This window comes from Talpa occidentalis, unplaced genomic scaffold (genome assembly GCF_014898055.3).
Source record: "Talpa occidentalis isolate TD23 unplaced genomic scaffold, MPIMG_talOcc4v2.1 talOcc4.10, whole genome shotgun sequence".
NCBI lineage: Eukaryota > Metazoa > Chordata > Mammalia > Eulipotyphla > Talpidae > Talpa > Talpa occidentalis.
The window spans coordinates 105,222,022-105,239,062 of NW_023600993.1; the positions used below are offsets into that span (position 1 = coordinate 105,222,022).

The 17,041-nt window shown below is 53.2% G+C and overlaps 1 protein-coding gene across 1 annotated transcript in view; it reads left to right on the plus strand.

Annotated features, from left to right (window-relative positions):
* Positions 1-16,811, plus strand: part of ZNF831 (zinc finger protein 831) — a 46,696-nt gene extending 29,885 nt beyond the window's left edge. The window contains exons 4-6 of the mRNA XM_037501654.1: positions 15,233-15,381; positions 16,032-16,146; positions 16,603-16,811. Of these exons, the coding sequence (XP_037357551.1) occupies positions 15,233-15,381; positions 16,032-16,146; positions 16,603-16,811 (473 nt within the window). The remainder of the gene's footprint in view (positions 1-15,232; positions 15,382-16,031; positions 16,147-16,602) is intronic.
* Positions 16,812-17,041: the final 230 nt, after the last annotated feature.

Below are 17,041 nucleotides of genomic sequence, written 5' to 3' on the forward strand. Positions count from 1 at the left end.
CACGTTTTAACAACAGCAGCTAAGCTCCCAAGTGCCCCCCCTACCCCGGGGCTGTTCCCCTCCCCTCCGGCTCGAAAGTTCTTGAGGGAGACTTTCATGGAGAAAATGTGCCAAACCCGCGATTCCTGGCGGCGGCTGTATTTCCGCCCCCGCACGCGTGCTCACCCGTGGCCCCCATCTGCCCGCTGCCCTCAGCCTCAGGTCTCGCCCCGGAAACAGACCTTCAGCATCGGGGGCCACACTTCACAGGGCCTCCCGGGGGTCTGGGCGAGGGAGCCTTTTGGGGAGGAAAACTGGAAAGGCTGGGTCCGCGCGACACGGGGAGAGGGGGAAATAATTTTGAGCCCAGAGAGACATAATTTTTCAAGAGAGACTTTTTTCCATAGTTTTTTCACAGCGGGGTCGAAAAGTTCTTCAAAACCATAGACGAGCGCTCTGGCTGCCTGTACTGCTACCTGCCTTGTCTTTTCCCGGGGCTTGGTTCTGGCGTTTTGGGGGCGCCCTATGGGATGTTATTTCTCCACCGTCTGAAGACAGCTTTATGGCTAGTAGTTGCTCACCCAGCAGCTGTTTCTAAATCACCAGCATTCCCAGCCCGGGGCTGCTTGGGGAGAGCGGACCCCCACCTGGAGCCCCACTAGGCTCTCTGGGTACAGACGGTCCGGCCAGCTTCTCCTGTCTGGACAGCCTAAGGTGGGGGGCCAGACTTAGCAAAAAGGACTACGGACCTCCAAATCAGTGCTGAGTTTCAGATAAACAGCGAGCATGTATTTTTAGCTTCCGTGTGCCCCAAACATTGCGCACAACACACTTAGGCTAAAAGTGTTCACTGTCCCTCGAAATCCAAGTGTAGAGGCTCCGCGTTTGGCCTGCACCTCGCTGAGGCTCGGAGCTCCGGTTCTGGCCTGGACCTCTCCGGGGGACTCCGTGAGCTTGAAAACTTACCCCCAACTTCCAGATTTTGCTGGGATCATGAGCATGTGGGGGTTCCTCCTTACTCTTGCCAGTCAGCCTGGCCCGCCCTCCCCTGTGCGCTGCCTGGTAGGCAGACTTCTGGCTGAGGCCCGCTGAGACCGGCGGGGCTGGTTTGGGTCACCTGGGCCAAAGCCCCCGAATCCTCCGGCCCATCTACTTGGCGTCTCACTCTCTCGCTCTTGCTCGCGCTCATCCTACAAAAAATCTTTGGATTCCGCACACGGCTCGGCTCGCGGCATATTAGCGTAGTTGATCCTCACCACTAAGGCTCTTCTTGTTGGCTCCAGCCAGCACTCGCTCAGCCCGCCCGCCCTCGGGCACCCTCCCGCTGGCCTGCCCGGCCCATCCTGGCCTGAACGTGTTGAATTGGAATCTTCGCGTTCCCACGAGTTCTGGCAAAACCCGCATGTTTCGCACCGTCCTGGGGGTGCCTGGCGGGCACGCGCTTCTGCCCGGTGTGGGCAGAGGATCTGATGTCAGTGCAGAGATGCGGCTCTTTTTTCTGAATTAACCTTATTTCTTGGGATTTAAGAGACTAGAATGTGTTTTTGGGGACGGCCTAGCTAAAACTTGCAGAAACGGCAACGTGTGATGGAGGGGAAACATCAGGGTCTGGTTTTCCTTTGATACCTTCCTTTACTCATCCCTTCCTTGTCTCTCCGCCTGCCCCTCCTCCCCTGTTTCTCATCCCCCTTCTTTTCCCGTCTCCGTCTTTCTCCTGACTCGTTGACTCCCATCAAGGGTTCCTTCTCAGAACCTGAGGCCTCTCAGGCCTTGCGCTCCCCAGGGGAGGTGCTTGGGGGTGGGCTCCAGCCCCTTCCCCCAGATGGGAAGCCCACCTGCAGTGCTTTCTCTTTAAAGCTGCGCCACAGGAGGAAAGGGGTTCATTTTCCCTCCTCTTTGATATTTGTGAGGGAGCCGCATCCAAGGCACCCCGCTCCAGCTCAGAGTCCACACTCCTAAGCATCGAAGCATCGCGGCGGCGGCAAGCTGCGGTTTTATGCGCAGGGTGCACGGCTACACTAAAGCCTATTTTAAATTTTATTATCTACCTCGTGCGATTTCATCTCCTCTCGTCCTCTCCCCCTTGTATTTATTAGAGGCTGGGTATGGATTTCTTTCCCTGAGAGAACTTTCATAATAATGAAGTATCCTTGGCAGTGGCTCTTGGTGAACGTGGGATTGGAGGCTATTGGGCAGGGAAAACGGATAGCCTTGTTTTCCTCTGCAGGAGAGAAATATTCGAGGTAAAATAGACTAATAATTTCTCAAAATAGTAGTGTTGAAGGTTGCTTTTGCATAGAGATGTTGAAAACTCCTTGAAGTGATAGAAAGCATGTGGGGTGTTATAATGATCGTTATTACTCCCCCCCCCCAGGCAGGCCCTCTGTTCTGCCTCCCGGGGACCTCTGGGGTTCGAACTCTTCACATTTTTCCTTCTGCCTTCTCCACGCTGCCTTGCTTTTGCGTTTTTGGTTTTTTATTTTTCAGGAGGGTCTGAGGAGAAAGCCAAGCAGCCCTCCTTCTTTGATGGATGTTCCTGCAATTTTCTCATTATTTTTCTGTCAGCATTCACAGAAATAGCACAAACTACTTTATTTCAAAACCATTATGTTAGTTTACTCCATGATAATTTAAGCTGTGTATTCTTTTTCTGATTTGAATTTAGTAATAATGTATTTTAAGAGATAAGCCTAGAAGATTCCTTTTTTTTTTTTTTCCTTAGATTTATTTATTTATTTATACAAGCACTGGGTACAGTCAGAAGCGCGGGAGGGTGAGAGGATTCACCAGAGCCAGAGCGGGGAGCAGAGCAGCAGAAGGACCGAAGTACACTGCTGAGGGGAGCAGCGGGCGGCAGGAGAGGTCTGCGCGCCATGTGGGACCCTCCTCCGGTGGCCGGGGAGCAGCCGGGGATTGAACCGGCGCTGCAGAGGCTGCGGGCAGCTTCGCAACCCAGCGCTCACCCGCTGCGCCACCGGGGAGGCCCCTTAGAAGATTTCTTGAATAAATTTTCCATCCCCACTGCTGAAGACCATCTCCCCTCCCCCCACCCCACAACCGCTTGCTGTTGGGCCTCCGTGGCGCCTACTGGCTTCAGTTGTCATTCCCTTCTGCACACACTTGAAGAAGACCCTGTGACCCCTATGGGGCATACATCTCAGAGGTCACCTTGTGGCCCAGCTATGGACAGCTGTGTGGGAAGGCCTGGCAAGCCCCACCCTGTCCAGCCCCAGGCCCCCACCAGGAGGAGCCAAGGCTGACATGCTTCTCAAGGTGGTCTTCTCCCCTCTGGGAAGGCTTCCATGTTTCAAGTCCCCTCCTCCCCCATCTGCCTGAGTGTCTGCCTGCCCCTGTGTCCGGGCATCAGCCTGCACCTGCCTCCCACCCCCCAACTTCATCTCCACCGTTGCTCCAGGTGGAATTTTCTGGGTGTAGAAGATTGTTTACAGCCTTTTCCAGACAATAGGGACACCCCCTTTCCCATGTTGCATTAGAATTGCAAAGTGGGCTCCTGTTGAGGGTGGTGGAGTTGATGCCTCCAGGGAAGTTGCAAGGATGTTTTCAATGCCTCAATGCCTCGCTTTTCTAGATGGTTCTTTTTCCATCCACCACTGCTCCGAAAGGAAATCTAGGAACGAAACATCTTGATTAATTTGGATTACAGATGCTTTCTGGGGCAGAATTCTTTCCTTGCAATTCTCTAGCTCCCTTTAATGTCACGTTGGTCATCCTGGCTGTACTTCAGGTGAACTCTGGGTGTGTGTGTAAACTGAGCTTTTGAATTTCCAGTACATCTTAACCAGGCTGATTACATTGAGAGGAAGAAAGAGGACAGTCCAGGAGATAGTTTCTTAAGTGAAAAACAAAACAAAACAAAACTTGAGATACAAGTTTCACCACTTAAAAGACTTCCTAAAGCTGGTGTGAGGACAGGAGTCAACTGAATAGAATTCTGCAGGCATTTGGCCATTTCTTCCTTTTGTTACAATCGTCCCCTTTACCTGTGTCTCAGCTTCCTGGTTATGTGAGTAAAGTTCCAGTCTCTGAGGTGCCCTAGCATGGCAGAGCAAACTCTTGCGATTGTTTTTTTAAAAGATTTTATTTATTTATGCATACGAGAGCTGCGGTACAGGCCAGAGGTATGGGGGGTAAGAGGATTCACCAGAGACAGAGTGGGGAGCAGAACAGGCAGACTGACCGAAGTACACTGCTGAGGGGAGCAGCGGGCGAGACAGGAGAGGTCTGCTGCGCCATGTGGATAGCTCCCTGGCGGGGGACAAACTCGTGCTGCAGTGGCTGCAGATAACTTCATAGGTTGTGTCCTAACTGCTTGTGTCACCAGGGAGGCCCTCTTGTGATTCCCCCCCCCCCAACTTTGGTCTGAAAGAACTCACGACTTCTTTTATTCATTAATTTATTTTTTTGGTCAGGATCCACAGAAACCACATAGAGGCTTTTGCTAAAAAAAAAAAAAAAACCCAACAACAAAAAAACCCACTACTTGAGTCACATCACTACAGAATTGCAACTCCAGAAGTGGGCTTTCTTTTGAGGTGGGAATCTCTAGAAAAGATGAAGATGAAGCCAAGGGAACAACAACAGCACAGCTGAGCTTTGTTGACTCTTAAGCAAACCACATCCACACTCACACTCACTCTTGCACGTACCCACACACCACACACTCGCACACACACCACACACTCACACACACAGGCCAGAAAACAGACATCCTTGACTCAATTTTGGTACGAAAGTTCTCAGAGAGTGTCTGGGGCCAGCTTTTATGCTTTTCCTTTTCTCTCGGGTTGCTTTCTCCTAAATAGCATTTAAGGAATGATGTTGAGCTCTGTGCACGGACAAGGTTTTACACTACTGAATGGTTCAACAGACTCTTCTGTCCATGTTGTTGGCAAGAAATATCTGTGCGGGAGAGTTTTCCGTTTCCCAAGCATTTGCCTTTCCTGTAGGACACGATAAAGTAAAAGGAAAGGCAGGAGTTACGAAGAATGAAAATTGCCCCAGAGAGAAAATCTAAACAAGTCGTGTGAGCAGAGCCGTGTCCCTCGACCCCTGTGCCTGTGGTCCTGTGAAATCAGGTCCTGCCATCTGCAGGCTTGGTTTGAGGCGAGAACCGGTTTCTTCCTGAACATGTCTTTCCTCAGAGACTGACTTCCTCCTAAGGTGGCTGGGAAGCCAGAATTGATGAAGCCAACTCCAATATTTTCTTTCTCGTCTTTGTTTCTCCTTTGAAATTAGTTCATTTTTCCCTCTTATCAGGATTAATGAAGGAGAAAAGGGAAGATCTTTCTTCCCAGCTATTATCATTGAAATGGATCAATTTCTTCTTTTTAAGGATGCAAATCTTGAGGAAAAATGAGCTCTCTCAAGTACTTCAATTATATTTCGAGAAATGGACTGTCTTTTACAGACTCATTTAGTAACGAGATACATTGAAAATAATAATTCAAAGAGTAGACAGTCTTGATTTCAATCTCGGCCTCCTGGATTTCAGGCCCAGCTGGCACTTTGCACAGCGGCTGCCTTCCCTCCCCCTGTGTCCACTGTCTACATTTTAGGTCCAGCTTCTGGTCCGGGTGCAGACTTTTAACTGAAGGGCTGCTGTTAAACATGACTTCCCACTAAATAGCTTTCAGAGAAAAAACTTAATCTCAGAGGGAAACGTTCTATCGGTGGCCTCTCATTAAAGAAATAGAAAAGAAATGAGGGCCGCAAAGAAAAGCTGTTTCTAAAATAAAACATGATTTCTGGGCAATGACAAAGGCAGAGACTGGCACGAGGAGAGAGGAATATGCTCGTTTTTTTTTTCCTTTCAAGATTTATTTATGCATACAAGAGCTGGGGTACAGGCCAGGCCAGAGGTGTGGGGGGTGAGAGGATTCACCAGAGACAGAGTGGGGAGCAGAACAGGCAGATTGACTGAAATCCACTGCTGAGGGAGCAGCGGGTGAGACAGGAGAGGTCTGCTGCTCCATGTGGGTAGCTCCCTGCCCGGGGATCGAACTTGTGCTGCAGAGGCTGCGGACAGCTTCATAGGTTGCATCTTAACCCCTTGTACCACCAGGGAGGCCCCTATGCTGGTTTTGAAAATGTGCTTTTCTGTCTTTCCAATGGGGGCCTTGGAGGGTCCCGTCTGAAGAGCCATTTAGTTCCCGGCGGCTCTTTGAGGTGACTGGGCTGGTCCTCACCCCAGTCACAGGCCGGTGTCCTGCAGGTAGACTCAGAACGTCTCCTCTGTGCATCTCCTGTCCCATGTGCCAGTCTCGTCAGCTCCCCTCAGCATACACAGCACCACCCGGTGGAGCTGGGCTTCAGTTCCAGGCCGGAGGAGGCCGTCCTGTTCTTCCTCCTCATCTCATCTCTTACCGGACACTTCTTTAGGATTCTGTACGTAACTCAGCTTTTAAGTGACTGAACTATTTTAGCTGGATTTTCTCCCCATTAACATAGTTTAGGGAAAATTCCTCTGAGGCTAACATCACCAAAGCAGCTAGCTTTCCTTGAGGAAAAAAAAAAAAAAAAAGAGAGAGAGAGAGAGAAAGAACCTCTCTGACAGGTACTCTCTGAGATAAAAGGTTTACCTAATCGTGTTGAAGAGGTAAAATAGTCAAACATTAAGCGAGGCTGCTGGTGTAATGCTCTGAAATTAAGGAGATTAGATTTTTGTTTTCCTTTTAGCCTTTAAACTTGTGTTAGTCAGTTATGAGTTGCTCCTGCTCTGTTCTGTCTCTCTCTCCCTCACAAATCACCTCAAAATGTTTTCTGAGGAGAAACAAAATGGCGCCTGAACTCCAGGGTTGGCGCATCTACTCCCTCCCTCGTCTCCACGTAGAGCTAATGGCTCTGAACCATTATTTTTCCTGTCAGAATTAATGGGGAGATATTCTTTTCCTAAAGCCATTAGTTAAGTAATATTGCTTACAGAATTGCTGAAACAGGATAACTTCTCCTTCTCCAGGGTGTAAATCTTAAGAAATGATGAGGCAATTGCTTAAACACATCAATTATATTCCAATGGCTGAACTTTTTTTCCCTACAATTTTCATTTGAGTTAAGAAAGTTTGAAAGTAATGATCCATAAAGTAGGTTCTTTTGATTCCGTTTGGCATTAAATAATTCAAATAATATTAGCAGGGTTTTTTTATTGTTGTTTTGTCCCCCAGCCCCCCTTCGTTTAGCTTTCCTTCTTCCTCACAATTTGTCCTCTCTTTATTTTAGGGCATTTTCTTATTGTCTGGGCATGATTAAAGTTTCAATTTACCAAAAGATTTTAAGCACACTTGCCCACTCAGTATGTTTTTTTTGGAGAACATGGTAAGTGAAGTGTTCTAAGCCGATTGCCTTTCATCAGAGACACAGGCGAGAAATTCGAACGAGGAGAAAAGTGGTTTTCTGAAAAAAAGAGATTGAGAAACAATTACTCAGAAGAGGCAAAATTTCCAAAAACTTAGGACAGTAGAGGCAGACTCTAGACTTGGCTAGAGATGGAAATGTCTCTTTTCTCTTGTTTTGGTCAGTCTCAACTTTCCTCTGCCTGAGAAATGAGACTTCCTCCCTAGGGCGTGAGGGCTGATCTCCTGCCGGCAGCGTCTTCTGTCTGCCCTGACTGGCCCTTGCTTGGCTAGGCGCACCCCACATGCTCATTATTCTCACTCTGAATCTTTGAGCCAATGTTTTTATTTGTCTCTTATTCTTCTGTCAGCCTCTACAGCAACATCGTGGTGTTGTGACAAAGAACGCAGCTTCTGTGCTCCCAAGGAATGGCTGCTGAGCCAGCCTCCTGGCCCCCTGAGGCTGCCAGGGTCCGGCGGATGCGTCTGTCTCCATGTCCATTCAAACAGGGCCAGGCACTTTATTTTGTTTTTGTTTTGCACAAATAGATCATACTGCACATAGAAACCTGCACCTCTTTTTAGTGCTTCTTGTAAATAACTCCAGGTCTATATTGTATAGACAGACAGATCGTTTCAATAACAACATAAACTCCCCCAGGACGGCTGCCCAGCACTTACTTGTTGACCCTTCCCCCGCTGGTGGGCTTTCTTGTTGATGCCGATTGGTTTTCCTGCTGCAACTATCGCTTCGGGAAAGAAACGCACATGCTCAGTTTCCCAGCTAGCGCTGGGTCCAGGCATGTTCTGTCAGTATCGATGCTGGGCCATGGGAGAGCACCCCATCACTTTTCAAAAAAGGGCTCACTCGCCCATCAATAGTTTCTTAACAGTTTATTTTTTAAAAGAAAGTTTGTTTTATTTTAGTGAAAGAGCAAAGCCTGAGAGAAGGCTCCCCAGGGCTCCCCTGAGTTCCCACCACCTTGCCTCTCCTCTCCGCAGCAAGCGCCCGCCCAGACACAGGCTGCAGGTTATGAGGGGGTTGTTTGAAAATCAATTCATTGCCAGTGTTGGAGGCGGGGAATCCACATCTCTGCGTTTTCTTGGCAAATGGGCAGATCTGGCTAACTGCTCTCTCGGTGACTGGGGAGCTCAGCCGGGGGGAGCCGAGGGGCCGCGCCGGGGCCAGCCCCCCCCCCCACCGTGGTGTCTGTCCTGAAGCTCTGGGTTTATGATTCTGGCATTAAACCAGGGCCCTCAGCCTCAGCCCTGCTGACCTTCTTCTGGATCTTTCTCTGTGGTGGGCCCATCCTCACTGCAGGGCAATTAGCAGCACCGCTAACCCCACCCGCAAGTCAGGACAACCCCCCTTAAGTCTCCAGACACCAGCGCCCCCTTTTGATAACCAGATCCGAGGTTTAAAGGTGTTTTCAGGCCAACTTTCCCGGGGTCCGGAGGGGCTCCCACGACTGCTCTGCATCCCATAGGCTTCCATTTTCGCTTTCATGGAGGAGTGTTGTGGGATGGTGTCCACCACCGAGACTTAAAGTCTCCGAATGTTTCCAACAGCCCGGTTCATCCAGATTGGGGAAAATTTCCGAGGGGCAATGTAGGGTAAATGGGGTTCAGGCTTTTGGGGCCCCCGCCATTAGGACGGCCCTGCCTGATGGGGCGCCTGCATTTGCTATGTTGTTGAGGTTGTGTTGTCTACGTCTGTGGGCCGCGGCTGGAGTGCAGAAATATTCACCGGGAGAAGCAGGAGCAGGAGAGCGGCAGGAGAGAAGGGCAGGAAGAAGGCAGAGAAGCGCAGAGTGAAGACTTGCTGGGGGCCTGGCCCCCCGCGCCCCAGCCTGCCCTGTCCCTGGTTGCCGCACCACATGTGAAAGCGCAATAGAAGTCTGCGAGAGCCCCCGAGGACTCCAGGACGCCCCTTTACCCGGGTCTGCCGGACCCGAGGAAACCTGCGCTGTGCCCCTCCCGCCGCTGCAGGCCAGTGGTCAAAGCAGCCTCCTCGCCTCTTGGGAGCAGAGATGGAGAACCGGCTGTGATCACAGGTGGTTTCTGAAGTAAAAGCTTCACCTCGTTACAGACACGCAACAGATAGGGTTTCTGAACACGGTGTGAAGGGGTGCAGAACTGATCTGCACCCCAGGAATAAAGGGGGGGTCGCCTTTGTTCACCGGGTCTTCCTCAGGGGCTGCTTTTGCTAGGGCGTCCGGCCTCCTCTGAGGGCTGCCTCTCTCCGGAGCCCTCCCTCCTGTCCCCACAGGGATTCTCCTCAGAACCGGGTCCTGGGTCCCGAAGAAGCAGGAAGGTCGGGGACGCGTCGCCTGGCCTTCACTCCCCTTCTCTGACAGGAGCTAACGACTTCCCTACATCTTTCCTCATTAGAATTAATAGAGAGGTATTAATTCTTTCCCTGAAGCTATTAGTTAAGTCATAGTGCTCTGAAATTGCTGAAACAGAATAATTTCTCCTTCCTTCTAGGGTGTAAATCTTGAGGAAAGATGAGGCACTGTTGCGAGTGTATCAATTATGTCCCAAGGAAGAGCCCCGTGTAGGCAATTTTCATTTAGCAACGAGAAACTTTTAAAGTAATGACACATCAAGTCCATTTGCTGGAGCCAGTCTTGACATTTCATGTTCCAAATGGCAGTTCTTCTGTCACCTGCTTTTTCCCTCCCGTGATTTCATAATCCTATTTTTGCTCTGTATTGTAAAGTCACGCCTGTTGTCTGGACATGATAAAAGCAGCTTTTAAACACCACTTTGCACTAAACATAGTTTAGGTGAAGAATGTCTGTGTGGGAAGAGTCCTCGTCCTGATTGTCTTTCATCAGAGAAATAGAAAAGAGATGAAAACCACTAAGAAAAGTGGTTTCTGAAATAAAAGATTCGTTGGTGATTACTTAGAGGCAAACTTTCAAAAGATTGTATTAGGATAGCACAGAAACACCCTGGGCTGTTCTTGATAAATACATTTTCTGGTCCTCTCTCGAGCTGCCTTCTGCAGTGGAACTAACCTGGGGGCTGCAGCTTGCCACTCACCACCCACCTGCGCCCCCCCCCATTTTCTGATTGGAATCGATGTTCCCCGGCTTCTGCCGAGGGGAACGGAGCCTCTTCCGTCCATCATTTTCAGCCACTATTTTTTTTTTTTTTTTTTTGCTGCTGCAGAGCTTTATAAACAAGAATTGTGGTAGGATCGTGGAAGGAAATTAATTTGCTTGCAAAAAAAAAATTTTAGTACAACATCTGATGTGCAATAGAGACTTTGAAGATACGGATTGAATAATTACACGTACGAGTGATCAGACTATTAGAGAGAAAACCAGCCCGGAGTGGGAATGCTTTTCTTCTTTTTCTTTTTATGGAGGTGATGTTGGTGTACATGGGGGTGAGTTGATAGCCTGCTGGGCTCCACTCTCCAACCTGTAGGTTTTTCCATTGTTGACAGGGGCACGAGAGTCCCATTTCACCACCTCCCAGCATCCCCCGCTTTGTCCTTCATAGTATTTTACTGCATTTGCTCAGTGATTTATGTATTTATTTTAAAAAGATTTATTTATCTATGCGTACAAGGGCTGGGGTGTAGGCCAGAGATGGGGGGGTGAGAGGAGTCACCAGAGACAGAGTGGGGAGCAGAGCAGGGGGATCTACTGAAATACACTGCTGATGGGGAACAGTAGGGAGACAGGAGAGGTCTGCTGCGCCATGTGGGTAGCTCCCTGGCCGGGGATCGAACTCGTGCTGCAGAGGCTGCAGAGAGCTTCATAGTGCTGTGTCTTAACCCCTTGCACCACCAGGGAGGCCTCTCAGTGATTTTTTAAAGTCCTGCATTGGCTGACTGAGTTTCTCCCCCATCCGGCTGTCACTTCCATGATGATGTCTGTTTTGCTTGTCACTCACTGAAGTTTCTGGCACCTGGTACTCAGCAAAGGGGGGCTGGAAAAATAGGGCTTTGGAAAAATGGGCTCAAAATAAGTGAGTTAGTAGCTGCCCACAGAGTGATTCTCTTCAGCGCTCGGCCCGCAACCTTTGGTGCAATAACTGCACCCTTTGGTTGCTGCATGTCACGCAGCCCTGGGCAGGGGGTGCTTCCCAGCAGCTGAGTCTCAGATCAGTTCTGCATCCAGGGCTGACCCTGCCTGCCTCCCCATTCGCCTGGACCTGGCTTCGAAGGCCCATGTGCAGATTGATTTTTAGTGCTTGCAATGCCAGGTGTTCCAACTCCACACGCAGAGTTTGCGGTGTATTGGGGCAACTGAGAGAAACGAAACAAATTACTTACATTTTCAGGTAATGATATTAGGGCAGTACATCTATTAGCGTCGTAATAAGGCTCAGGAATTAGAGAGCCCAGACAAGGGCTAACGTTCAAGACTTCTCCGTTGCGTTGTACTTTTCTTACCAGGCTTCCTCATTCCATTTTCTTTCTAATTATTTTACAGTTTCCTATGGCCTTTTCAAGGTGGCTAAATTTAAATTCCCGACAACACTTTAAAGCAGTCTCTTCCTCTAAACACAGCTTGGCAATTATTTCTGAGGAGAATTATTAAAAACGCAGCCTTTAAATCAGGGGAGAACAGAACAGTGCCCGGAGCTGGGATGAGAGATGACTTCTCGGACAAGAGTCACGTCCCTGGGAAGGACGGTCGAATTTCCGAAGGTGCCTTGGAGACGGCCGGGCCCGTTGCTTCTGGACACACAGGAAATGACTCACGGATGCGAGGCCCAAGCCCAGGCAGACACGCTCGGGGCCTTCACGCCGGACGGGGCCGCTCCGCCTGCTAGAAAAGGCCATTCATTTAAAAGCGAGTTAGCATCCTTCTTCCATAATCTAAATTAGTTTAACACACTTCAGTGACATTATTTGGGCATTTTTCACAATTACGAAAGCTAACTCACTTTCCTCTGTAGACTGTAGGTCAAGAGCAAATGAGATCTATGGATTTTCTCCCCTTGCTTTCTCCGATGAGTCAGAAGTTATTGGGCAAATGCGTTCGTGGCCTTTCCCTGAAGCTTCAAATCCCAAACAACCTGTTGAGAAGACATTTGGCCAATCTGATTATTTTCTCTATACTAATTGGTTTGACTTCTTCATTGAACGGAATGAATAGCCGGGCGCTGCGGGCGCTGCGGGCGCAGGCCGGGGCCCTCGGAGTGGGGCGGGATTGGAGACGTGCGTCATCGTTTCTCAGCTCTCGGCGATTGCGCGTGGGCGAGGTGGAAATGAAAACACATCCTGAGTCCATCTGATTTACCCAGGGCTGCGTCCACCCCCAGGTCACTCTCAGAGCCTTGACCCCTCGCGTCTCTGAGGATGTAGCTCCCGGCAAGACGCTGGGCTTGCAGCGAACGCAGAGTAACAGCTGCCCCTTCCCAGCTCCTGCCTTCGGTCCCCCAGACCCCTCGCCCACCGCCTCCTCCAGCGATGCCCGAACTTTCAGACCCTCCCCCTCAGCGTCGGGTTCTGCTCCCCGTGGGGACCGGCCCGGCTCTCTCTCCCCGGAGGTCTCATTTCAGGTGTCACTGTTCCAGAGAGAGCTTCCTGGGGGGTGAGTCAGCCCCCCAGTTACTCTCGGGGTTGCCCCCGCTCCCTGTAGCGCCCTGAGCCCCCGTGGCCTCTGTACCCCACCCCTGTGGTGCCCCTCTCTGTCATTCCTCAGGAACACCCCAGTCTGTGTTCACTTCTTCACAGCCTGGAGCCAGCTGCCGGCCTGCTTGTCTCTTCTTCCCTTGCCCCCTTGGGGCAGAGGATCCCAGGGCCGGAGCACCTCTGTTTGCTCTCCCGTTCCTCATGGGGGAGCACCCTGTGGGGAGCATCCTCGTGGGGAGCATCCTCGTGGGGGAGCACAGTGTCTAGTTTGCTGAGGGCCCGGGACGCGGCGACAAAGCCTGCTGCTGTGGTCAGTCCCCGCACGGGTCCCCGCGCCTCGGTGCTGGGGCAAGACTGAGTAATGAAAACTTGGGCTTCCTGCCTGGACCAGGGGCTTCTCTGTAGCTTTGCAGAGTTGATTTGCTGGGGAGACTGCACTGGGTCATCTGGTCCCTGCCTTTGGGACTCAGCTCCAGGTGGAGGCCTGTGCAGTCAGCTCCAGGTGGAGTCAGCTCCAGGTGGAGGCGGAACCCACCTGTACTGTCCTCTAAAAACGCAGGAGCAGTTAGGGCAGGGCAGGGCAGCAGCCGGCCCAGGGGGCAGACCGCGCAGGAGAGGCGTCATCCCATGTGCACAGTGGGGAAGCCCTGACACCAGGTGGGGCTGAAATGGAGATGGGCAGAGCCACTGAGCCAAAGCCCTACTCCCTGGCACTCCCCTCTCTCTGCACTTGCGCCCTCCCTCCGTGGTGGAATATGTGGGCTGTTTCTGGGGTGCACACAGTGCTGGACACTGGCCTCTCGAGCAGGGAGTGAGGGCTGCATTGAAAACAGGCTCATTTGGCGCGATCGTTGCCCCTAAGTGTGGCGCCTGCTCCCTCTTCCCGAGTTTGACCCCAGATTGCTGGCAGCCGGGCCCCTACTTTCCAGGCAGGAGATTGGGGTCTCTGCTTGGAGAAGCTGCCTGTGCAGGACCCCTAAGGAGAACTGCCACGAGGGTTGCCGCGTGAGCAGGACACTCAGGGAGCCCACGGCAGCCAGGGCGGACACTTCGGGGCACCCAGGGCCAGCTGCCTCGTGCCTCCCACTCCCAAGCACGAGCAGAGACTCATATTCGGGCTTCGGGAGCAGGATGGAAAGAGAAAGAAAGACCAAGACAAAGTAGCGGAGGACAGAGACTTGGCAGGGAGAGGCTGGCGTTGGCGCTAACAACCGATCGTTCACGTCGGGGGAGAGGGAAGAGGAAAGAGACATGGACCGAGAGATGCCGGCCGCCCCGACGGAGGAGGACGGGGTGAGGCCATGTGGCCAGGGGGTGGGTGAGGGGTGCTCGGCAGTACGGACTGGATGGCAGAAGCAGACACTCGCACGCTTCCCCAGATTGTATACAATGACGGAGCAGAAAATAAAGGAGAGAATATCAGAAAAAATAGATGGTTGCTGGGGAGGGCGAATAGTCAGACCTGAACGTTCTAGGGACAAGAGGAGAAAGCACCAGGAAGACAAGCAAAGAAATAAGGTTTTTTACAATTTTTTAAAAAGATGTATTTATTTATGCCTGCAAGAACTGGGGTGCAGGCCAGAGGTGGGGGTGGGTGAGAGGATCCCCCAGAGACAGAGTGGGGAGCAGAACAGGCAGATCCACTGCCCAGGGGAGCGGCGGGGAGACGGGAGGGGTCTGCTGCGCCCTGCGGGGAGCTCCTTGGCCAGGATTGAACTCGTGCTTATTAACTCAAAGGCAAGGACGTGGCTCAGGTGGGAGAGGCGGGAGGGGTATCAAGGCTGGGATTCTGGGGACAATGAAGAGCCTCGGGGCTTCCGGAGAGACACGCAAAGCTTGGCCTGAGGGTCGTGAAGTGTGAGTCCTCCGCGGCCCCTTTGGCTGGAATCCGGGTCTCTCTGAGTGGAAGAGAGAGTGGGGCGAGGGGAGGCAGCCACTCTCAGAAGGGAGATGCTGTGAGGGCACCCCGGGGCTCAGCTGTGTGCCCCCCTGCTCCCGTAACCGCAGCCTTGCAAAGCCAGCCCCTCCGCCTGCCACCCAGGGTGGCATGGCCGGAGGAGGAGCATCAGCCTCGGCTTGGCCTGCAGAAGAGGCCTCTGTGGGAGGCCCCACGCGGCGTTTATTTACCGGTGTCAGGGATGTTTCTAGTTTGGGGACTGGCTTTGTCTTTTCTTTCCTGGCAGAGGTGGAGACGTCACTGGAGGTGAATCGAGTAGACTGGGGAGGGGGGGCACTCTGGCCTTGAAGACACGGGAGCCCCTTTGGCTGATGTCATTTCCGATGTGTCTTCTCGCCCCTCTTGCAGGTCCCCAGCTGCAGGGGGAGTTGGCTTGTGCCACCTCAGAGCCGCCCCTTCGTGGTGGGCATGGAGCGCGGGAGGACGGCAGCGGAGCCGGGCTCGGGAGCACTGCCGGGGCCGCGGGAGTGGACGCCACCGCGGCGGGGCTGAGGCGCGTGAGTTCCTCTCCTCTCTGCTGTCCCCGTTCTGTGTGGCTCTCCTGTGTCTGTCCAGTTGTCCGGGGTGCAGAACTTGTGGGGACACATGCTGACACTTCCAGAAAGCCTGCGAGGCCGACAGCTCCAAACTTGGTGTCTGAAAGAGGGGGCGGCTCTGGCGTGAACAGGCGGGGAAGACGCGGTGGTTGATGCGACCCCCGGAGCATGTCCTTGATTCAGACCGGGGTAGAACAGTGACACTGCCTCCTCGACGTGACACCCTGCCAGGGGTGCCGGGAGGGTGCCAGGGGGTGCCAGCTGAGAATGGCGAATCCAGGCACTTTGAAAAGCATGAATCTGGACGGCGCTTACGTGCGGGGTCCTGTGCAGTAGCACCCACTCATGAGCAGCGGCCACTTCAGCTTGACCCTCAGGGCTGGTGGACAGCCACGTGGCTCGTGTCTCACGAAGTCAGAAAAGCCTCAGCAATCTCGTGACCTCTTCTGAGTCAGCAGGAAACTATGGAAGAGCTGCTGAGGGTGCCCCAAAGCCCAGCCCCAGAGTCTAGCCCCTCCAGGCCTTGTTTTCATCGAAGAGCATGTCTCACCCCACGTTTTTCCTTTTGATTCACCGTCCCCCCATTTATTTCCCTTTGTGCTTCGTTGCAGGACACGTCCCCACCTGCTGGAGATCGTGGTCCTCAGGACACAGCTGAGGCGTCGGGGTCACTGCTGCCTTCCACCCCTGGCTGGGCCGGGGCCCGTGCCAGCCTCCTGCCCCTGGGCAGGGATCTTGGCATTGGATTGCTTGAGTCCCACCTGCCGCCCTCCCGGGGGCAAGTCTCGCTGGGCCACGGCGCTCAGGAGCCTCCCCCCGAGTCCCCTCCCTGTGGCCATGCTGCAGGCTCCACGGCGGCTCCCCTCACAGCCCTGGGGGCTCAGGGCCCGGAGCCCCGGCGCCATGGCTGGGCGGCGGGGGGGACGCTTGCACGCGGCTCCACAGGCGGGCAAGCCGCAGCAGAGGGCAGGGCGCCGTCGCCTTTGCCTGGAAAGCTGTCGCCAGGGCCGGGCGCTTCGAGCTCGGTCCCATGGGGGCCCACAGGAAAACTTCCTCGCGAAACGCCAGCTCCGGGCCCAGGCTCAGCCGGCTCTCAGCAAGCGGAAGGGAGGCACGAGACGCTCTTTCCTTCCAGGGGGCAGCGGGGGTGTGGGCAGGTGGCTGCCCCCTGCCCTCCCTCAGGAAACGACCGCGGGGGGCGTCGGGGGCCAGACCCGACGGCACCCAGGGATGGCGCGGCTCCTGCTGACCCCGGGCAGCCCACAGGGTTCCCCGCAGCCCTCGCGAGAACCATCAAGAAGAGGAGTCTGGAAGGAATGAGGAAGCAGACGCGCGTGGAATTCAGTGACACCAGCAGTGACGATGAGGACCGGCTGGTCATAGAAATCTGAGCCTGGGGAGGGCGGGTGCCCCGGAGCAAAGGCCAGGCTGGCGGAGAGCCAGACCCTGCTGGGGGCCAGCGCCCACCGTTGGGTTCCAGGCAACCCCAACTCAGCCTCACCTGTCCCCGCGTGCTCTTGGGGCTCACCTGTGGGTGTTTTCCTGGTCGCGTCCAGGAATCTCGGCACGGGACCGTGGCCCGACCACCCGCCCTGCGCCTGCCTCGGCTCCCCACTGCCTC